A 25,345-nucleotide genomic window follows, 5' to 3' on the forward strand; every position below is an offset into this window, starting at 1 on the left:
GTGTCCTTCTATTCAGTTCCCTTGGTGTTAAAAATTGTGGGCAGGGCTAGAGTCAGACAGCTGCCAGCTGACACAATGATGATACACCACAAAGAATGTTCTGAACAAGACTCATTCACAAGTTCAAGAACTCTAAGAGACATACACACTTGTACCCACAGCTGACCATGCCAATAATTTCCACTGAGAGCTGTCTCTTAGGGCTTTGAACATTCTCCTCATGTATGCATAGGGTTTTTCTCCAGGTACTCTGCTTTCCCTCTCTCATACCAATGTCAGTTAGGTTAGCTGTTGACTTTAAAATTGCTTTGTTCCAGTCTCTGTGGTTGTTTTTGATTATGCCCTTCAGTACCAAGAATTCATTTCTGGAAGGTGCCTGATTCTGGAGGGACTGGTTCTGGCTATCTAAAACCCTGAACTGGATTAAGAAGATTAAGGAAAAGGATTAAGTAATTTTTAAATGTATTGTGTTAAAAGTGTCTAGAAGAGTGTTTGTATATAAAATACTGTACAATGCAACACTCAGAATGTTTTTTTTTTCTTTTTAAAACTCAGCTAATACTTAATAATGGCTGAAATATATTTCAAATGAAACATAAGAGCTTTGCACACTATGCCAGATGTTTTGGTAACTAACACATTAGAAAACATCCATCCATTATCCAACCCACTATATCCTAACTACAGGGACAAGGGAGTCTGCTGGAGTCAATCCCAGGCAACACAGGGCGCAAGGCAGGAAACAAACCCTGGGCAGGACGCCACCCCACCGCAGGGCGCACGCACACATACACACACCAAGCACACACTAGGGGCAATTTAGAACCGCCAATGCATCAAACCTGCATGTTTTTGGACTGTGGGAGGAAACAGGAGTACCCGGAGGAAACCCACGCAGACACAGGGAGAACTCCACGGAGGGTGGACACAGGAAGCGAACCCGGGTCTCCTAACTGTGAGGCAGCAGCACTACCCACTGCGCCACTATGCCACCCTTAAAAAAAACCACCCAGTGAAAATTATACTGTGGCAGTTTCTAAAAGGTAATTAATGCCATAACTACATTGTATGTTCATCTGATATAACACACCATCACCACAGCAATGGGATGGAAAATTCAAACCATCTTGATCTGCTGATCCAAACCCCAGGTATTTCATTTCCACACCACCACCATCATCATGCCACTTCATAAAGGACCTGCTAAAACTTAAACAGAGTTAAGGCCTAGTAAAGGACATATAATCAGAGATCACTTAGAATACGGACAAAATATGTTCCCAAAACAACCATGCAGTACAAAAAGCATGAGCCATACAGTAATAAAGAAAGCTTTTATTGATGCAGCCTCGTAAGCCACAGCCTCACTATCCCTCATGCCAAATGGTTCAGGGTTTAAGACAAGTTGTTGCCACTCAGAAAATGAAAAACATTAATGGCTAATTACATATGAAGTTAGCAAATGAAGAAATTTCAGATTTTTTTGAACAGTAAGGCCTGTCTAACCTTGTCAGAGTTGGAGGAGAATAATGAGTGCTAGCTCTGCAAAACCAGGCACAAGGCATGGCTCTGTTCTGGATGGAATAGAAGTCTACAGCAAAATTATTAATTCACTTTAGTAGTGAAATGTTAGACAATAAAGTTAGTCAAATACCTAGGTTGGAATGAAAATTTGCATTAACCCTTCCTTTAGGTATAATACCATGTTGTCAAGTATCATTACACCTTGTGCTCAAAAGACAAAGTATTTTATTTATCCATCAGCTGACCTGCAGAATATGCTGGTAATTGGCTGCCCTAATTACTATTTACAAGAACACCAAAGGATCACCATTACCCTCCCTCTCCTTTACCATCCAGAGAAACCCATGCTGAGAGACTCACCTCTGGTGTGTTCTTCTTAAACTCGCGGCTCTGATCAATAAGCTTTTTTCTGGACTGCTCACTCTCATCTTGTCTGTTGGCCAGTACAGTGGCGGTAGCATCAAGCTCTCTCTGGGAACAAAACAAGACACAAGTCTGTCATTACGCATAGCGCCTTGCTGCGGGTTTCTCATTTGCATTAGAACACCAAGGCGGCCAAGTGCTTCCATGAAAAAGAAAAAAAAAAGTCTCGCTGAATGCCACTGCACTACTGAGCTCCCATAAGCCAAGCAGATTATGGCATTCATGCAGAAAGAAAAAAGGGGAGAGAGAGAGAGCAGCGAGATTGTTCCCTCACCGAGACTTTAGAATAAAAAAAAAAAAATAGCACTAATAACAGCAGGAGAAAATATACTTAAAACCTAAAATAGGAGACATTTTTGGAAATGTTTAATTGGTATAGCTAAATAAATAAGAGAAAAGGGTGGGAAAAACAGAAAAAGTTAACAAAATGCTCATTAGAAATTATGCAAAAACAAAAATAACCTCATCCTTTGTATCATACAGTTCAGCTTGGGCATGTTGAGGTGGATCCTACTATATCTTGGAGTATATATTACATAAAACACACATAACCACACATGGAGTGATCAGCGAGCTTTTTACAGCATTTCAAAATGCTGATGCGCACATTTTCTGCTTTTTGGGAGTGTTAATTTTCTTTCAACCATGGGTAGGCAAAACACACTACATTGCCATTGTTTTCAGAAAGACAGATGTGCCCAGCTAGTGCCTTTCAAAAAATGTCTAGTGGCAAATGCAAATTTGACAATTTGGATATCAAAATAATAGGGGTAACTGGAATTTTGGGATTTTTAATTTATTGGTAGTTCAAACTCAACCCTAACAATGTAATTAGAAAAATTACAGACAACAATTACCAATGTATAATTCAGGATCTGATTCCTTACAGTCTACACAAACAGAAAATAAAAAGATACAAGTATTTCACAAAACTAAAACAATAAATAAGGTTAATAAGAACAATTACAGCAAGCTTATGTAAGATATTATGGAAGATATTTTCAGGAAATGAACTGTGAATTATCAGTATGTCTAAAAGTACAACTTCATGGACATTATAATCAAGACAGAATATTGGTTTTGTTAACAACAGATAAATGAGACTTGACAAGCTTTGTGTGGCAGGGATAAAGGAAAGCAAGTCTATTCCCAGTCTTCAACAAGTGATAAAATGTACTGAAGTCAGTCAACATTACAGAGATCACATGTTTTGATTTACTTAGCAACAAGTTTCCATTCAGGGCAAAGTTGAATACAGTTGAGTATTTCCCTATAGATTTGTATTCAAAAGCACGTCTTTTTACAGTCCAAAATCAACCTTCAAAAAATGGACATTAGGCAGTGACCTATGAAAAATGCACAACATTCCAGGCAGTAATCATATAAGAGATGTAGGAGATGCACTTCTGTGGTAGCAAGACGCTCTAAGCTAATGAGATGAATGAAAATGAAGATGCAGTTCTCTTCACTTCCCTATGCTTGCACAGATCTCTGCCTTCTTAAGACAGTTTCTGGCACTGAAATGAAAAATAGTTCAACTCACTAATGTCTGTAGTGCTAAATAATTTTGTTAAAATGCACTATCCCTAAGCAAAGATGCACAGTATATTGTTGCCTAGTGGATTAAAGAAATTCAATTCAATAATATAATACATAGAATACCTTTAGCAATGTCTCTGTTATATTGTTAGTTGTACTTACAACTGGATACCATCAAAGAGCCACAACTGACTGTATAGCCTAGAGAAGAGGGATCTGTCCGATTATAGGTTGCAATTAATAAAAGCAATGACTAAGTGTTAGGTTAAGAGTTAGCATTTTACAGAAGTTATTACCACACTAAACACTCTCACAAAGTTTACAGTTACCGACCAACCAATAGTTTGCCTTTCTTACTAAGGTCTATTACAAGAGTGCATCTACAGTCAAAGACATGAACACACAATGCAGCTTCCTTTACCTGTAAAGGACATCATCTTACTTTCTGTGCTATATGCTAAGGGCAGGACCAGGGCCGAAAGACTGGACTAGGGACACCTTGAGGCAGAAGCAACTGCTATGCAAAATGCACCATTATATGAATACATATGCATGTGCCATTGATGTCCCAATTCAATTTGATTTCAATTCACAATGTCCTGCTTCGATTCAATATCGGTTTTATCATTATTTAATTGCCAAGCACTGAAATATTTGAAGTGCAGGCATTTTTAGAGATTACTAAACTTTGCATTGAGAACATTAATATAATGTGACAAAATTCAATAACACTTTATTCGAAAGGTGTCTACACAGTGTTTTCATAACATACACACAAGCATTGAACAGCATTTAAAAATCAATTCTTGATACGTAATGAACAGTTAACATGAGTACTTGCAAGAGGTTGAACAAAATATTATTGCTCGTTAAAACTTTTTCTTAGCACTGCACTCATTGAAAATTCACCATAATTTAGCAAATATATCTATCTCCACATCAGAGTCAACACATATTATATGGAGGTCTCTTCCTGTTAATACAAAGCAGTGACATCTGCTTTATAAAATGCCTGTATCATCTAACAAATAATATCATTAAAAATAAAATATTGCTAATTAAATAGTAAACATTATTCAGTAGCTTATTAGCTTATTCCCCTACTGCACTTTAACTAATCTTGAATTAGTCGAAATTAAAGATATAGCAGGAAGATTTGTGTCTTTCTATAATCTTATACATACAGTTGGTCACGTGTAACTGTTGAATTAATCAGTCTTGAAAATGTATCCTCACAGTTCCTCCTCAGACAAAAAAGGAAGTGTTTTAAAATGAGTATCTAGTGCTGAGGCTTGTTGACAGTGGTGCTGGATGATTGGAACAGTTGGGTATCACAGGCTGCTCTGAAAATTCTGACTGATGTGGTCACGTAAAGAGATGCCACACTGGAGATGCTAGAAAGATTTTCGGAATAATGGCCAGCATCTCAGCAGCTCTGCATACCTTATAGGCAGTGAGGTTGCTCCCGGTGTGACTGGCATACACTGCACTTATCTGCAACATATCCGCCACATGCACCCACTCAATTTTAATGTAATGACATATGACTGTCACGTAAGAATCAGCTGTCCAAGATGTCCAGCTGTCACAAATTAAGGCTACTCTCTCCACTGGCATAAGGATGTAACTCATTAAAAAATAATGCATTCCAGTTACAATTGTTACACTCTGCACTCCACATCAGTGGAATGTGACAATATTTCTTATCTGCATGATTGCAGCACATCTTCCAGAGATAAAATTGTACCACCTGTACAAAAACCAGATTTAGCCAGCAGATGCTCAGTGTACTGCAAAATTGTGCCCAGTCATAAAATATTTGTGAATGCAGATTGCATCTAAAGTAAATGTACAAAGATTGTTTTTAAAATTACAGAATCAAATCAATTATCAATTTTACAATCAATGCAAAGAAAAATGTATTAATTAAAGGCAACCAGCACTTTTCTGAATTTGGACCAGGATTCTTAAATGACTCACAGAATTTGACAAGAATTCTGCATATTTTGCCATTTAAAATCTGGTTATGGTAGTTATCAATGGATACAATTCTTCCAAAAGATGGTCGACACTCTTTTTTTATATGATACTTATGAAAAATATCTAGTGTTACATGTTAAATGTAAGCTGAACTAAACTTAAAAGTAGGACTCAACATTTTGTATTAACAGTAAAATTGAAAAGATGCAAGCTAAAATTTCAAAAACCACACAATGCTAATTATATACACAGTATATTGTGAAAGAAAATAACAATGTATATACAGTGTCTTCTTCAAAAACAGACTAGACAAAGTAAATCCTCTCTGCTCCAGCCTGACGTGAACATGTGTGGTCTAAAGCCTAAAAACTAGCTGGGAAGAGGAGAGCTGAGACTTGCAATAGTAGACTACCAGAGATTACTTGGCTTTGGTAATTTTAAAATTCAAATAAGACAAACTGCACAAAGTTAATATATTTTCAGTCAATACTATACTTATCCCCATCCTGAATGTATGTAGTCATACTGTATGCACAAAAACATAAGCATGGTATTCACCATGACCTACTACTGAACGTACTCTGTATCCCACCACTGTTATGCTGCCAATTCACTACTCTTGTCCATGGAAAGTGATACCAAAGATCTAGTGAGTCTTAAAACCCAAGAGTAAAAGGAGTTAATTTATAACTCTGCCTAGCACATACACATACTACTTTAGGATGTCTAGGAGATGGTGGATGGTGAGTTGGCCTTGGTTACCAGAACCGTAACTTTGTCATTCATAACTGCCCATGCGTGAACTACCCCAAAAGTTATCTTCTCCTGGAATGCTATTGAATGGAGTTTGTTTTTGTATTCCTCTCCTCTTCTGTCAATTGGCCACATCTTAATTATAATGTCATGATTTCTTTGTTTATCAAATTAAACTACTCTGTTTTACTGTGTACTATTTGTGCATATATATATATATATATATATATATATATACACACACACACACATATATATATGTATATATATATATATATATATACACACACACACACACACACACACACACACACACACACACATATATATATATATATATATATATATATATATATATATATATATACACACACACACATATTTTATATATATATATATATATATATATATATATATATATATATATATATATATATATATATATGACAGATGGTTCAATTATTCCAGTCAATCCATTATAGTGGAAAATATTTGTGCTTTGAATCTGTACTCACTGAAAAACACTACATGCCAAACTATAAAAACTAAGGCTTCCTAACCCTCTATAAAAGAAAAGCAGTACCAAATCTATAAAAAAACTACACTAGAGTGATTTGTTAACTATTTTTTTCCAGTCTAGGTTCACAGGGAGTTGGTGCCTATCTTAGCAACCCTGGCAACAAGGCAGAAAGAAACCCTGGACAGGTTCGCAGTCACTGTAGGGCACACTCACTCACCCTGGGCCATTTCAGAGTTATCATATTACCTGCAGTGGTAGCAAAACAGCACTCTGGTTAACACGTCTGCCTAACACATGCAGCATTTTGGAATGGAATCCCATGCCTGGCTGCAGTCTGTGTGGAGCTGACACTTTTCCCACATGTGTGTTTTTCTCTAGGTAGCTTTAATTCCATATTCCAAAGACGTGTCGGTTAGGTTAATTGGTGATTGTAAACTGGTCTCGTGTAAGACATCAAAAACTCAGTTGCTTGTTGTAATTAACTATCTACATAATTGTACAGCCTGCTCTGTCTGACAAACATTAAGAAGGAAATGAAACATATAAAAAGTTATATATACTGTATATGTAATCTAACTTGAAAGATTACAAGGAGTTCTCTAATTATGTGCCCGTTTAACTCACAAAACCATACAATATGAATATATGACTAAAAATATGAAAGCAAGTATGAACAGACAAGCCATAACAACCATTTCCCTAGATAATATAAAAAATGTAGTTTATGGAAAAACTGCTGATTGTGAATAAGTTCTTAAGGAAAAAATGTGTGCAACTTGATGAAATTATTATTAGGCCTATCAATATTATATAATCACCTGATCGCGATTATTGGACTTGACCATGATTATTTATCATCTGTATAATAGCAGGATGAAACAGGACCGTCATATTTCTCTCAGTATTTCCATATCATTTTACACCATTTAATGTTTGACTGGGGCTCGTTTTTGTTCAGTACGAAGGAAGGTTACTTTTTAAAAGCAAATTAGTTATATTACTCATATGTTACTTATTATAAAATATAACGTACTACAAACAGTGTGTTACTTTTGTCTTACTCTTTCTTCTCTTACATGAGAAACTGCACATTTCACTGGGCAGAATTTGTTATTAAATCCAAAACCCAAGAACCTTCATAAAACCAACCAGACACAATCAAATTTAATAATTTTCTTGTGCTTTATAAATATTGTAGCTAAACTAGGTCGGAATCTGAGAGGAGCATGCTCCCCTGGCAGCCAAGACCTGTCTGACTGGGCGGAATGCTTGAAGAGGCCGGCTATAAAAAACAGCTACCTGAGTAGCGGAGTGATGCCGCATACAGTGCCCTGCTATCGTGTCTCCCTAGCTTCTGCATCACACCCAAGTGCTGCAGTGATCACTAGCCAGGGGTACTGTACAATGGCTGAACCCTGCAACTCTAAACTGGATAGATTAAATGTACCCTCAGCACATGCAGTAGTGATTTTAAAGTAGAGGCTGGTTATGTGGGTGTGAAAATGGTATACAAAGGGCTAATAGGATGCAGCAGGTCATCTAAGCTAAAGGTAAACATTCATAGCTTTTTGAAGTGTTCATCATGTAGGTCTCCCACTCACAAAAATATACCCTTCCTCCATTTACTGCTTTTGTTTAATGGTTATAACACTCTATCTTCTCTTTTCCTCTCAAAGCCAGTAATAACAGGCACAACTCTTCTTCCATCAGTAGAGTGTCACTTCCTCTGCAGTGACATTGTTAGGCATGAGACACGGATCAAACACTGTCACCTGCTGAATATAAGAATATCAACTTGTGAATGAAATGGGCTGGCATCTGGAAGGTTGCCAGTTCGAATCACCATTACTGCCAAAGAGATCCTGCTCTGCTGGGACCTTGAACAAGGCCTTTAAACTGCAATTACTCCAGGGGCACTATACAACAGCTGAACCTGAACTCTGACCCCAAGGGGTAAGCAAAAACTAACAAATTCCTAATACAGTGGAACTTCAGGTCACGACCGTAATTCGTTCCAAACTCTGGTCGCAACCCAATTTGGTCGTGACCTGAAGTAATTTCCCCCATAGGATTGTATGTAAATATTGTAAATACAATTAATCTGTTCCAGACCATACAACCTGTATGTAAATGTTTTTTTTAAAGATTTTTAAGCATAAAAATAGTTAATTATACCATAGAATGCACAGTGTAATAGTACACTAAATGTAAAAAACATTGAAAAACACTGAGAAAACCTTGAACAGAGAAAACTAACACTGCAAGAGTTCGCGCTATAGCCTTACGAACCGCTCGCTGTAAACACTTTTTTTTAATGAGTTTTTGAGGAGGAATGAGGATTTGAAAAATCCTTAATTTATACAAAAACTAACCATAAACAACCAAGCAAACTAACCTTGCATGAGTTGAGTTCTGGCATGAAGGAACTGGGTGGAGAGAAGATTACAGTTTTGAGGTAAATTCCCTCTGCACGATGCACGTCTGACCGAGAACAATGTACTGTACAGGGAGAGACTGAACACATGCGTAAATCACCAGCGTGTACGAACCGGAAGGGAAACAAAATAGAGCACAAAGAGTTCACAGCGAATGCACAGGGAGAGACTGAACACGTGCGGAAATCATTGGCGCGTACAAACCGGATGGGAAACTGGCTTGTTTGTCACCCGAGTGTGTGTTCGTGAACAGATGCAAAAGTTTGGCAAACTTTTTGGTCATAACCCAATTTGTATGTGTTACGAGACGTTTGTGTCCTGAGATTCCACAATAAGAAATTGTATAAGGTGAAATAAAGAAAAAAAAAAGTATTGTTTGGTCGCCAAGTTTCACACAGAAAGTATACTGTAAATCAGGTTTACTCCAATGACAGCAGGCAATGTCTTTGCAAACAAACAAAAAAAGCAGTAGTTCTGTAAAATATTGCAGTCCATTTTTTGGGGAGTTGGCAGGAATAATCTTCCATTGTACCGCAGCTTTTTTTGCTTTGTTTTTTTTTTAAATATAATGTAATGCAGGAATTGTTACTTCTAGAAAATAGATATTATGTTACGTTACTCATTACGTTACACAATGTTCAATGCATGAAGTCTGATTTCACTTAAATTATTTAGATAAATGTTTATTCAAAATATGGGTAACATCGTTGCTTTTGTAAAATTAAAAGAATTATAGTTGTTATTGCCATCACTTATTGATTCATAAGTGCTAAAAAATGAAGGGGTTTTGGTTTGCTACTAGCACAGTGACAGGCAGCATATGACATAATTCTTACAACTTTTCAATCTACTGAGAGTTGCTTTTATTCTGTCACACATACAGAATTAGGTGGCAGCCTAAAAAATGAAATATACTTTCTCTACTCTCTCATCCAACAAAAACTGGCTTTATTTCTTTGAAGTTTGTTTATTAAACCAACACTACACTGTGCAAATGTCATCTGAACACAAATACCTCAGAGGATCAAAACAGAACTCTGTACAGTGATACCCAGCAAACAAAAAAGTCACAATTTTATGCTTTGCAAAGGAAAACATACACATCCGAAAGCAAATCACCACCAAAGTCATTAGTTTCACCTGAGAAAAGCTGAAGTCAATAACCTATCTCTTTACAGTTACAAAAATTAAAAGCTTCCCTCTTCACCCTAACATCCAACTTAAAGGCTAAAAAGGAGTAAAGATGTCCAGGAGCAGAATCTCTCCTTACCCAATGACATAGGGAGTAGGCAAAGTGGTGGGAAACCCTCTTTTTGACTCACAGGGCGGGATTTGTGTATAAAAGACCAAATTGTACTATGTAATGGCTTTATAATTTTCCTAATGGAAGAATTTTGCTGGCTCAGGCAGTGGTGCTTGTCTTAGTTAATTTGTTCAGTAGTAAACGCTGATGGAACAGATTACCAAGCTCCCCCGAGAGCCGCCTGTGCCAGATGCTATCAGCTGCGTATGCAACGGCAAATATTATTAGGCCATTTTCATACAGCTCGCGCCTAAACCAGAGGAGATCAGCTTTTCATTTGAATTAGCAGCTGGGTAGCAAAGTGTCAAGCTCCTAAACACTTACAAAATTACCTGGATCCATGCTCTAACAGCTACAAACAATATATAGTGTTTGCCTATGTGCATGTAAACATGCAAATAGGCACATATGTATACAAATAAATGTTCATCTTGCCCTTAAGGAGCAAGTCTTTTCCAAGGCTAATCTTATATGTTGACAGATCTCCCTAGTCAAAAATAGAAAATACACTTAAAACATATGTACAGACATTTAAATAATATTGAACAACACCTATGCTGAATTATATGGAGAGCTGCCCTAGATAAGACTCTGCTCAGACAGCCCCTAACTACATGCAGTCAATAGCAGTCACAGCGCCAATCTGTTGCAACAGAGCCAAGTAGTACCTAGGACTAACCTGGTTTTAGTAAACTGAAAAAACATACTATATAACTTAGTGTTCTTTTAACATATTGCTATATACACTGCATTACTGTTAACTTTTAAACGTACCACTTGAAAATACACATTTTCATTTTTTTCTCCTTTGCCTGTTTCATATGCAGGATATACTATTTTTTCAGTGTCAATATTATTATATAGGCTGTCAACACTCAGCACAACTTTTTAAAGTATTTCATGCCATGTTGGTGTAATTTTATCAGTGAAACACATTAGCAGCCAATCAAACTGATGTGTTAAGGGTCCAATAAATGAAAAGAATAAAAATCTGTATGTGGCAGCTGGGCCAGTTCAACTGCTGCACTATGTGATGATGATAATGGTTCATCAGGTAAGGATTTCACTGGACTGTGTACACAAGAAGCTACAAAAAATTAAAGGAACTTGAAGATAACAGAATTTGGTAGAAAAAGAAAAGAAAAGGGCATTTAATTTATTCTCATACACTAAATTACCTTCAGTGTGCCTGAAAATTTTTCATCTGGTCTTGTGCTTTGTGTTTCTAAAACAGGACAGTTTTCTCAGGTGTAAACCTGCCAAGCCCATTACATGATAACATAATGACAATAAAACACGTTTTGTCTATAAGGCAACACAAACATGTTAATTTTGTGCTTACACTTATGAAAACACATGCACAGGAAAGTCACTGCCCAACTCAATGAAGCTCCCAAGGAAAGAGCCCCAGGAAGTGGGCAATACAATAACCAAACATTCATCTGTAGCTAATCGTTATGTTCAGTGTGTTGAGTAGTCCTGTGGCTCACCCCCTTACAAAATACACAAGAATCTGTAAAACAGTTTAGCTTGAACTAATTAAATATACAGGCACCAATGTTAAAAGGATGACTACAATGGCAAACAACCAATACACCAGCAGGATTAATAAATTGCTGCACTGCTGATAGAGTGTAACTGTAGAGTGGAAACAGGTATGCAATGAAAGAATTTGGATCTAAGACCACAATATTGCAGATTGAAATCTTAACCTGTGACAACAATTCATCTTACCTCTTGACACAAAAATAGTAAAATAAACAATATACTTGAATTCTGTACAATGCTAAACACGTGAAGGTTAAGCGAGCTGTATACTATGAAAGGCACTACACAAATGCAAAACTGGTTACTCAGTACTCTCTCTGTGTGAATGCCAAGAAAAAAGAAAATATGCATCAAAGAACAAGTCTAACTTGAGCCATTGTACCTTCTGTAGAAATACATTTTTCATAAAATATTTTTATTTACCATTAAAAAACCGAAAAAACTCAAGTTGATAAAATACAGTTTTATAAATATTTTGTAGTACTAGGGTGTTTTACCATGTAAGCCATTATGAATGTAGTGAGAAGTCAAGCAAAATGACACATTTTACTGGCTAACTAAAAAGATTACAATGCGTAAGCTTTTAAGGCAACTCAGGTCCCTTCTTCAGGCAAGATGTAATCAAATATTTTGGTAATTTGATCATGATTAAAATTTCAAAAACACTAAAGCCCTGCAATTTTCAATCATTTTCTAACTCACCTATTCAGTTTAGTGTCACAGGGAGCTACTGCCTATCTATCAGGAAGTACTGATAAATAGGTAGGAACCAACCTAGAACAGGTGACCAAGGCCACAATAACACACGCACTGCAATAGATCAAAATTATACTAAAGGAAAAACCAAGCAGGCATGTGGAAAACATCTGAAAAAAATCTCATATACTCAGATATGGGAATGGTATTTGAGGAGTAAACAAGACAATGATTATATTTTTATATTATGTACATTAAACAACCATCGACAACAAAACAAATTAATATTATATTGAATAATTATTATAAAAGTAAAGTTGAATAAATCGGACTTTGCAGCTGCATGAATTTAAAAAAAAACACAATCGAGTATGTGTTAAAGTAAAGTACCACTTCTGGTTAACAGAAATAGCCCAAAGATTTACAGAAATCTATATTTTGTACCTAATACTTGTATGCAAAATTTGGTTGACCTAAGTGTACTCAAGTTATCATGTTTATACACACACACACACACACACACACACAGACAGAATTCCAAAAATGGCATTTTGTGATTCAGGGAGATCTAAAACATCGAGACTGATCAAAATCTTGAAATGGAGTTTATGGAGAATTCCAAAACTTTCCCTATACTTCATATACAAGAAAGTAAAAATAACTAGCTAACAGGACCTCTCCCAAAAAATTTGCTTTACTAAATCTGAATGACAAAGATCTTCATATACCTGCAAAAAGGTATGGCAGAAGTAGGCAGTGTTAAATACACTATTTGCTCAGAGACCACCCAAATATATATATATGTATAGTTTTTCTTACTGTAACTTTCTTCCTACTTGCTCAGAAAAAAAAAATTAACTTTTACTAAGCAAATGACAAGAAAATAAACTCAACAATATACTTGACATATCACCATGATTTAGATTTCATAAGTTTCCTTCCTAATTTCTTTCTTCAACACTTCAGTAAATACTTTGCTTTACTGCACTGAAAACACAAAAATAAGCTGTCCAGTCCATTATTGTAAAAGCGTTACCTTTTTACACACCCATCCTCAAGGAATGAAGAGAACTTCAGTTACATCTGATGTAACACTATGTCGGTTCAGTTTTTCTTGGCTGTGGCTCTACATTTTTGTGTTAAACTGTACTTTGGAGTATTTAATAAACACAGGTATTCAAAGATATGTTCAGTGTGAACAGAAAACTTCAGTGTAGCAGAAACACAGACATTTGCTTAAGATGGAGTCTTGGTAGAAATATAAGCATCAGCCAATTAATATGTGCAAGAAAGCCTACAGCAGTGTGTGGTGTCCTAGCATCTGCATCATCATTGCTTTTAATATTAGTAACAACTTTTTGCTTACCTTAAAATTCAACTTTCAAACAAACACAAGATTTATCATGAAATAATGCAGAAGGTAGATGTAGTTAGAGGTAAATCTTTTTAGAACAGCTAAAGGCTAAATCACATTATGTGACTTTCCAGCAATTGTTAGTTGTAGCCTTTTTTTTAGATAATCTTATAGATTCAAAGGCACCCAGCATACTACCATGAATTCATTCACCTAATGTGACATACCCAGTGACTCATTCCAACAAGCATAACTAGCTAAGATAAAATCAAACAGATTTTATTTTGTCTTTAGTTCTGTGGGTGGGCTTGTATACATGGGAGCTGATATGCCCTTGAAGAGGAACTCTTTACTTACTGTATTTTATTCAACTACAGAGTCTACTCACAGAATTTATTAAAAGAGACTTAAACCCAGTTAAGAGTAATCCCAAATATGCATGGAAAAAAACATGGTCAGGCCAGGTATAGTATAGTATAGCATAGCATAGTTACGGATGCCACTGCTCAAAAGAAAAGCCAAATATATCTTGGAGAAAGGGATCAAAGCTGCAAAAAGGAAATACTCAGATAAGCTGCAGAAACAATTGTCTGCAAACAACAGCACATCAGGCTGGAGAAGCCTTAAACAAGTCACTAATTACAAGAAACAAACAGATTTGCTGATACCAGTCTGGCTAATAAGTTAAATCAGTTTTCCAGACATATTGAAAGACAATGGGACATAAATCTACTCAATAGTATCATTGATACTACAGTGCACTCATCTTCTTTTCAGCTTTACCTTCCTGCCATCGCTGCAAAAGACATCTGCAGCCTATTCAAAAAACAAATTATTAAAAAGCTATAACCCAGGACCTAAATTTCCCCTTCTTTGCTCAGGCACTGTGAAGACCAGTTGTCTGCAGTATTTGCAAAAATTTTCAACCAATTTCTGGATCTGTGCACTCCCCCTGCCTGCTTCAAGACCTCCACCATAATTCCAGAAGCAAAAAAATCAAAGGTCATAGATCTAATGAGTATAGACCAATACCTTTAACTTGGGATGCTCCAATACTGTTTTTTAAGGACAATACCATCAAAATTTCATTTTACTTTATCAACCAATTCTGATACCAATTTCATTTTTTTCCCTTCTCTTTAAAAAACTAAGCTCCTGCAAAACTAGATGAACAGAAGTGTTATGTCCTATATTAAAGTGTTAACTTTGGTATTTTTATAACTAAACTACTGTATAGACCACAGTTATTAACTGACTGGCCATTTATATTAACAAAATTGAATTTTGAATGCTGCTTAAATGTAAATATACGTACACTTATAGGTTTTAATCATTTTAAATCATTAATTGCACTAAAGCTGTTTGCTAATAAAATATACATTTACTACATTTATATACTGTAGGTGTTTTTTTCTTCAGTGTATCTGCCAGACATTGTAATTCTTGAAGTGTAATTATAAATAGGGATTACCATTTTCTTACCAAAACTTATGCTGTATGACACACAACAACAAATACTAAAGAGTACAAATATTTTTTAAAAGTATTTTGATTATTAGGCAGCAATTTCAAATTTGTCTTTATCTTTTCTTTTTCCAACTAAAAATGAAGGGTGCTACACCTAAAACACCGCCTGCTGTCCAAACTCAAATGGTGTTCATTTTAATTTAAAGTACAAAGTAAAAAGGCAAAAACCTTTAGACCGTCTCAGGTTCCTTTTTTTCCAGTTTATTACTCCACTTTTTTAATGTAAAGGCAAATATTCCAATTGTCTCTCACTCTCTGATAAAAAAAGCTTCCACTCGCTGCTCTTTGTTTACAATGCAGGAAATTTGCTGCAAAAAAAAAAATATCAACAATCATAATACCTTGCGTAAAGAAGCATTACAACTGAATTATCATAATGATCTAGAAAAGCAGGGTCTGGAAATATTGATTTTTGTGATCGGCTAATTTAACAATCATCAATCAAGTCTTTTTTTACTGAAAATCAGCCGATTATGATCAGTGGCCGATTAATCAGAACATCCCTTGCTTTAACCTCTGTGGTAATGAAAACTTCGAAACAACTGAATCTGAATTCCCTCAAGAACGCTACAAAAGACTTCCTGGAGCCATTTCAGTTTGCATACAGAGCCAACCAAGTCTGTGGATGATGCAGTAAACTTCAGTCTGAGCTTTACTTACCAACACCTTGATATGTCAGGGACATGTGTGAGGATCTTGTCTATGGACATTATCTCTGCTTTCAATACAATCATCCCATAGCTCCTAGATGAGAAACTCACCCAACTCAAATAGCCCATTTCAATCTGCCATTGCATCACGGACTTTCTTACAGGTAGGAAACAGTATGTGTGGTTGGGCACACACATTTGACCTATTAACACTTAGTACTAATGCACTGCAGGGATAAGTATTTTCCCCACTACTCTTTTCACTTTTTACAAATGACTGTACCTCTGGCAATTCGTCTGTCAAACTTCTTAAATTTGCAGATGACATTATACTAACTGACCTCATTTCAAACAATGATGAGTTCATACACAGACATTATTGATATTATGGTGCAGCCATAATAATTTGGACCTTAAAATGCAAAAAACTCAGAAGATCGTAGATTTCAGGAAACAGACACCTGCTCACCTATCACTTGCCATAATCTGCTGAGTTGTTGGGACAACATTTACGTTTCTGCACACTGTGCTGCCACAAAATCTTCAGTGGGACAGTAACATTATATATATTATTCCGAAAGCCCATCAGAAGATATTCTTTTTTGCATCAACTGAGGAAATTCAATCTCCCCCAAACAACATTGGTTCAATTCTACACAGCCAAAGGAGTCCATTCTGACCTCAGCTATAACTACTATCTGGATTGGTGGTGCCTCTGTTGAGGCTAATGTCAATCTGCAATGTATCATAAAAACCATGAAAGGATCACAGACTGCAACTTACCATACATTGAAGTCTTATATGAGTCCAAGGAAGGAAAAGGGCAACAAAGATCAATGATGATCTAATTCACCCACAGCATCCATCACTTGTTCCAAAGACATCCCTCTGGAAAAAACGTCTTTGTGCAGTCACAGTTCAAACAACCCATTATCTAAACAGTTTTTTTCCACGTGCAGTTATTCTGACTTAACTGGTCTGAGCTTTTACTCAGTATCTATGAAAACCTGTATACTGGACTGCCTGGACATTTTAATTCTTCTATCTCTTTAATGTTTTTGTATTGTCTTTGCATAATGCAAAATAGTTTATCATTTTATATTTTTGTATTCTGTGTTGTCTAATGTATGTTGCACCAATACTATCAAGATACTAGTACACATTAGTGTATCAGGCCAACAAAGTAAATTCTGATTCCGATACAAAAAGAAAAATAGAGCCAAGCTATATAATGCATAGCAAGCTGGACAAAGGGCTTGGTCCATTAATTTTGGACATGAAGATTTTAAGGGCATGGTTACATTGGTTTGAAATAACAAATGACTTACACCAAAATCACTTTCTTTGCGTTTGATGGACTGACTTTGGATTCAGGTGGGGAAATGAAATGCAGGCTTGTTTCTTATAGGCATTTTTAACCTGCTTGAAGAGTATAATGGAGACTTGTTCAAGTTAATTGTACAAAATTACAAAATTCAAACAAAGAAAGAACCACTGCAATTTAGTAAGTAACCAATGCGGATCTACTAACAATGTTAAAACTATCAGACAACTGCAGATCTTTGATCATCTCAAGTTTTCTGCTCTGGCATTTTAACATTGGGATAACATTTATTCCACTCACACATATAAAATATAAATCCATAAAGCACCATTCTTTTCCTTTAATATTTTTTAATACTCTGCTAAATTAAAATATGTGTTTGGTGCAGGTTACTGTCTCTGTAAGTAAAGCAGAACTCCTAGACCTAAAGTGATGGAAATTTTTCCTGATTTCCCCTCATCAGCCAGTTGCATTATCTACTGAAGCGGTATCTCTGCTGATAACCGAGTCATGTTTAGCCATCCTGGCTCAGCCAATTACACTCTGCCACCACGCATCTTCCATTTCCATTTATGCACATTGCTGTCAAACATACTGTTCTTCATTCCTGTAAGACATCTTTCTAAGTCAGACACAGGGCAACATGTATGAGACAAAGAATACAAATGTAAAGGTATAGTGTAACACAAATGTAAAGTCTCTAAAATGTAGGTATGACTGAAGAGATGCAGAGAAATGAGGCATCAGTGACTGGGCAATATATCCAAAAAAAAAAAAATCTCTTTTTTAACGTATGGATGATGTATGATTTATTTAAATATTTTAACTCAGAAAAAAAATTTCAACTAACTAAAAATGTAACTGCATCATTCACAAAAATTCAAAATCTAATGGTTTTATTGTCAATGAGAAAAGGTGCAAAATAACAATGCATCTTTCTCTGCAGTCTTTTCTATAACTTTCTTCCTCGTCGTTCTTCCCTGTGGCATCCACACTCTTTTCAAATCACTTACTGCGACCTTTCCTTCTATTTCTGCAGTTTTCTGCTCTTTCCCTGTACCTAAGACACACCTTTATCACAGGTTACTTTTTTTCTTTCTTTGTACAAACACTTTAGGATGCAGATCACACAAGCTATCTTCTTTCTATTATAACTAGTGGTCTCTGGCATGAGCTGCATTTAGAAGATTAGAGGAGCCTCTTCTTCCAAATGCACTCCAATAGCCCTCCGACCACGCATTACAGACAGCCTGCTTATTCTTCTCTCCATCGAAGCCTAGCCATCACTCCAAGGTGAGAAGGCACGATGGACAAATCTGGCATATTACTATAACAGGTAGCATACCTTGTGTAGCCCGAGCTGAAGCAGGAAAAAGAATATTCGGGAGCTGTTGGTTGGTGAAAGGCTTTAACTGCATCCCATGCTTTCTCACACTAGTTCCAGTCTGTTGCTTCCAGTTAAGGTTCTGAAACTGAGCTTTTCATTTTACTTTATTTAGTCCAACATCCGATCCTTCATATATGAACCAATTCTTTAACATTACAGCCTTTACTTGGATCAAGTGTATTCATAAGAGAAGCACCACTCATTATATTGTGATGCCCCTTTCACGGACGTGAGGAACAAAATCACACTGACAGTTGGCTATACAGAAATCAAAATAGGTAAAATTCTACCAAAATATACACTCAAAGAAACAATAACACAATCAGTAACTATTTACAACCCTCCCACTGTTACAGGCACAGGAAACACCATCACTTTGGTCCTTACCCTTTCCTTTATATTTTAAGTAAATTGCACTTTTCAGCCTACTGTTTCAAAGTCACACTAGTCTGCAGGAGCTTTATGTGCAACTATCCTGCAGGCTCTATTCACTTCCAGCACAATAATCAACTTCACTATCCCGCACACAGTTGAGCACTACTGTAGCACTATCACCATCCAAATTGAAAAGAGTGCCACTTCCAAAATCTGATCCATTTTCATCCTCAATCCCTGCCCCTTGCATCTAGGTTGCAGAATTTGCATCAAGAACAGACTAATGCAGCTTATCTGTGCTTAAACCACCTCCACGATGCTCTGCCACTTGTCAGGATAAGTTTAAAAAAAATTCATTTGAATTATACGATTTAATCAAACAAAAATCGTTCAACCAAGCCCTACATGGTTTGTCTAAAGATTAATTTCACTTGTCAATGCTAATCTAATCTATAACACTTATGCTATCCTCAGCATAACCATTCAAGTAGTGTGCCGAAACTTTCCTCATGTGCCCATCTGTCTCTCTGCTTTGAAAGTCACAGGGTTTGGCTTCATAACATTCCTGAAATTTCTTGGGTCACCTTGACGTGCCATTACTCCTGTCCTTATCACTTTGACTCGAATTACTTCTGGTTTTTTTTTTCGTTAACAGCCTTGATATATTTTAGTCTCAACTTGAAGGAAATACTATGTCAGCATTCAGAAATGTACAGTATATACTGTAGGGATTAGAGGGATCACTAGATGGAAGCTCAGAAAAACTCCATTCCATAATGTCTCATGTCATCATGAGAAGAACTTATATGGGGGCCAGGTCTGCACTGTTTTTCCTTTTATCTTTTTAGGAAAAACAGCGCAGACCTTTCCCCTCTCTACATCAAGGGTGTTTGTGTGGAAAGGACCCCAGCATTCAAATTCATGGGTACCTTTATCACTGCTGTCTCTTCTTGAACTACAAACATCAAAGAGGTCAGTAAAAAGACATAGCACTGACTTCATTTCCTTAAAGACTACTTAGGAAGAAAAATCTGGAACAAAAGTTGCTAGTGATTATTTACCACTCCTGAATAGAGAGCATTCTGACATACTGTATCACAGTGTGGTACTGACGCTACAGTGCAGCAGACAGGAGGAGGCTTCAGGGTGTCATCAATGCAGCTCAAAAGACTGTAAGCTGTTCTCTACTCACTCCAAAAGACTTGTATATTTTGCTGCTGCCTTTGCAGGACAAAAAACATTTTGAAGGACCCCTCACAACCAGATTTTCACCTGTTTGACTACCTGTTGCTCTCTGGTAGACGCTACAGGTTCATCAAATCAAGGAAAAAACACTCTGGAACAGTTTCTTTCCTGGAGCCATAACTGCACTGAATCTCAACATATAGTGAGCATCTCTCCCTGTGCCTCCGTCTCTATCCCCTTCTCTTTTCTCTCTCCTTCTTTCACTCTCCACGCCGCCCACTGTTCACTTTTTATTTTGGATGTGCAATAATCCTCTGTGTAATCCCAGTCTACTGCAATATTAGTCTGCAATTTTTTCTTTGTGCAATATTTTACATTATTAGTATTCTTTCTGTAATACTCATATCATGGGTAATTCATTGTGCAATACCTGCATGATCAAATATTTCTTGTTTAGTAATAGATTTGTTGCTTAGCAATACCATATTATTACCTATTAATTACTATTTTTTTATATAAATTCTTTTTATTTAGCAGTTTTATATGTAGTACTTTATAGTTACTGTAAAAATGATTGGTTTTGTTTTCCATTGCATCTGAAGGAATAGCTGTTCTGTAATTTCATTATACATGGTATAATGACAATAAAGGCTTCTAATCTATAAAAAAACAAACTATCTTTTCAAACTGACATTTTAATCATGTCATGGGGAAGAATACATTGGATATTTTAAGAGAAGACTGAACTTATCAACCATGGCCACGGCCAAGTCCAAGTCCAAATGGGAAAAATTAGCATGTACTTAATTTTTCAAACAATTGACTAGTTCACTTGTTTACTTCTTCTATGTTCTATTATACTATCCATATCTACAAAACTGGATAACACTGTAGATTGACACAAGATGTACAAGTGCAACATTTCCTTCTTTTTCTTTTGTATTCCTGTGTTCTCATGTTAAAAGAATGAGTGATTTCTTCAAATTAATGACAGACCTATTTGAGGCCCCAAAACCTAACTTAGGGTGAAGAAAAGCTGCAACTGTGAATCTGATGGCACCCGACAGAAGCTGGACATGAGTCACAAGCAATTCAGGACGATCCAGTTGTTAAATTTTAAAACAGCTAGGGGGAGTATCAAAAGTACTCAACTTTTAATTTTGCGGAAGTCTTTCTGCTGACGATGCTCAAGGAGCCAATTTTTCTGTTTGTTGTATACTTGCTTCAAATTCCGCCCTCGGCCCATCAACATTCACATTCCACAAATACTTTCCAGGCTTTTGCGGTGACTAATTAAGAGAAATTATACAGTCTGTTCATGGAGAGAAAAGTCTCAGAGGAGCCTGGTCTCAGCCAAAGAGCAAAATGGAAAATACACCTTTAAGGATAAATTAGTGTTTACCTCATAAATTTCTGATCATGTGCAAATTTGATCCATATATTTTACCATTCTAAGCAGTTTACAAAACTTCATTTAATTCTCAACTCAAGAAAAAAGTAATACACCTCGAAATATAAGGGATGAAAAAAAAGCACTTATTGATAACCATATAAAAAGAAAAAATAAGCTAAAAGAAAAGAACTACCCTCCAGATGTAGAAAGAAAAGAAAAAACTCATTCTTTTCTTTAAAAAAACAGCATGTAAGCACTGTTTCTGCTGTCAACATGGCTTACTGCACAATTCTGGTGACACACTGTGAGTCACGCTGGCAGCAAAGGACAGCTGACTTTAAAAAGTCAAAATTGTCAATTTTTCAGTAAGGGCACATAATTGCCATCCCTTTGGCATGGCTGGTCTATGATTCACATCAAGTTCTATTATAATCAAGTACAGCTGCACCACCCTAAAACTTCAAGTTACTGCTGGCTACATAGCTGCAGTGAATCCTGGATGGGTCACTCAGAGACGGGAAGGAGCCTGTCAACCACAATTTAGGATAATACAGCCACTTATTATAAAAGCTTTTTCTTAAACAGCAATTATTAAAAAAGTCCAGGTATCAATCAGAAGCAAAGACTGAAAATGACCACTTGTTGTTCAACTACATAAGGCCATATTAACCTGCAATTTTTGTCCACCAAAACAAAAACACAAACATTCAGTTAGGAGTCAATGATGCAGATGGCATTAAACCGATCCAAAGAAGAAGAAAAACAGGAGATATCCCCCAATAGTAACATCACAAAAGATGGTGACCACAACCCTTTGTGATTACATAGCTGATGAGAATTATACACTTTGCCACACCCCTTAATATATACAATGGGAAAAGTGATGCCAAGAAGACTGGGATTGCTACAATACAGGCAAATACTACTGATAGTATTGTATTGGATGCTAACTGGTACTTAGCAGAATCGATTATATTTCCAACACTCAAAAGTAGCATCTGATACTGAAACCCAGGATTCCACACTCCTCAGGAAAGAAAAAAAAAATAAAACCTCAAAAAACATGGTGGAATATTACATCTATCAGATGTGAATGTATTTTTTCACTGTTTGCAATAGATCTTGAACATGATGGAATCTGACAGACCTCTTTTGGACATCAGTGGGTAACACTGAACAAGATGATGCATACAGAAGAAGACTTCTGAGGAGTTTAAAATATTCTACCTGTTGAGCAAAATTACCAAAAGATTAACAAGATTTACTGCATACTATAGGTTTATATAATCACGTGTGAAATTCATACTTGAAATAACTTCATATTCCTATATGAATTAGTGACAAAAAGGTTAGGGAGTTGAGGACAAAATGTTTTTTCTGGTCTCCAAAGAATATTTGCAGGTATGAGCTAAAATCATTTCACTTCTCATGTCTTACAAAGTCCTAATGTGTTCAGATTTTGAAAAATGAATGTACCTGGATGGTAGTTTTTGGTAACATGAGCAGAAATATTGATAACATTTAAAAGGAAGATTTTTTTTTGTTTGTTTTGATTGCAATAAACAATGGGTAATGTTAACAGAAGATAACAATAAGCACGCTTTCACTGTATCACAACATTTAAGAATTATATACAATATGTGTGCCAGTCAGAGATATTTTTGACACCACCACTTTAACAAATAGTTAAAATACTTGGCGGGAAATATATTTTTTCTTATCCTGAGTACTGAATAGTACAGAGCAACGGGGATTGTGGAAGAGAGGTGAAAATGAGAGTGCAGGCAGGGTGGAGTTAGTGGAGAAGAGTGTTAGGAGCAATTTGCGACAGATGGGTATCAGCAAGAGTGAAATGGAAGACCTACAGGACAGTAGTGAGACCAGCTGTGTTATATGGGTTGGTGACGGTGGCACTGACCAAAATACAGGAGACCGAGCTGGAGGTGGCAGAGTTAAAGATGTTAAGATTTGCATTGGGTGTTATGAGAATGGACGGGACTAGAAACAAATACATTAAAGGGTTGGACAGTTTGGAGACAAGGTCAAGAGAGGCGACACTGCATTGGTTTGGACATGTGAAGAGGAGAGATGCTGAGTGTATCGGGGAAAAAGATGCTAAGGATAGAGCTGACAGGCAATAGGAAAAGAGGAAGGCCTAAGAGAAGGTTTATGGATGTGGTGAGTGAGGACATGCAGGTTATGGGTATAACAGAGAAAGATACAGATGACAGGAAGACATGGAAAAATATGATCCACTGTGGCAAACCCTAACCGGGGCATCCAAAAGATGATGATCCTGGGTACGGAATAGCCCATACATGATTTGTTTTAGCGGGTTGAGTGCAACAAGAAAATAAAGTACTAAACAACTTAACTCTTAATGAAAAGTATATGCTCAGACTTTTTCAGCAAACCAACTCAAACTAAAATGAGTAATTCCAATTTATGAAATTATGTACTGTCTCTTAGTTAGAACCCCAAATATCCTTTGCTTATTACATATTGTACCCTTCAAAAGTTATCACATCTATCCATGCAATTTTTAAATTTGCTTATCCAGAACAGCGTAACAGGAAAGGTAGAGAGACTATCCAGAAAGCATCAGGCACAAGTCAGGAACAACCTCTGGACAGGGTACCCTCCAATCATAGGGTTAACACACATGCACCCAAACACTCACATCAAGGGTCAATTCAGCTTCTCTAATCTACCTAACCTGTATGTCTTTGGACTGCAGAAGAAAACTTAAGAATCCGGAGGAAAGAAATCCAGATGGACATGGTAAGAACATGCAAAATGCATGCAGTAAGCACCCGGGACGCAAACTCCAGTCTCCTTGTTGCAAGGAAGCAGCGCTACCACTAAACCACCAGGCAACCCATTATTATAACCAAGACTTTACTTTAAATATTTTTCCATCCATTTCCTTATTATATCTATTTAATCTACTTTAGTGTTATGCTGCCCATGGACTATCTTGATAGTATCAGAGACAAGGCAGAAACCAATACTGGATCAAGTTAAGTACTCTACAGCATACAACACCCACATGTACAAAGTTACATTCATAGAAGGCCAGAGTAAAGTTGTGAATTATATATATCTATCTATCTATATATGCTGACATTTGGAATAACGGAAAAACACACACACACACACAAACTACCCATAAGAATTGATACACAGTCATACACAACAACAACATGCAATTTTCATCTAGACTGCGAGAAGGCAAAGATTCCAAACTTGTCTCCAGAGCTCTGTGGCTGCAGTGCTTAACACTGTCCTGGTCTTTTAATGTTGCTAATTAATGAAATTCTAAGTGTGGTCAGGTTGTGGAGTTCCAACACTGCTGGGGTCAGGCATTGGTCCCTTTAAACCCAGAAATGCACAAAGGTCATCTGGAAAATAACTGAACGCATTAAACAC

At 36.5% G+C, this 25,345-nt stretch overlaps 1 protein-coding gene across 6 annotated transcripts in view; it reads right to left on the bottom strand.

Moving 5' to 3' along the window:
• Nucleotides 1-25,345, bottom strand: part of cux1b (cut-like homeobox 1b) — a 497,544-nt gene that overhangs the window by 376,851 nt on the left and 95,348 nt on the right. For all 6 annotated transcript variants that reach the window (XM_039756586.1, XM_039756583.1, XM_039756582.1 and 3 more), the window contains exon 2: nt 1,885-1,995. In XM_039756586.1, coding sequence (XP_039612520.1) covers nt 1,885-1,995 — 111 coding nt within the window. The remainder of the gene's footprint in view (nt 1-1,884; nt 1,996-25,345) is intronic.

This window comes from Polypterus senegalus, chromosome 6, assembly GCF_016835505.1.
Source record: "Polypterus senegalus isolate Bchr_013 chromosome 6, ASM1683550v1, whole genome shotgun sequence".
Taxonomy (NCBI): domain Eukaryota; kingdom Metazoa; phylum Chordata; class Cladistia; order Polypteriformes; family Polypteridae; genus Polypterus; species Polypterus senegalus.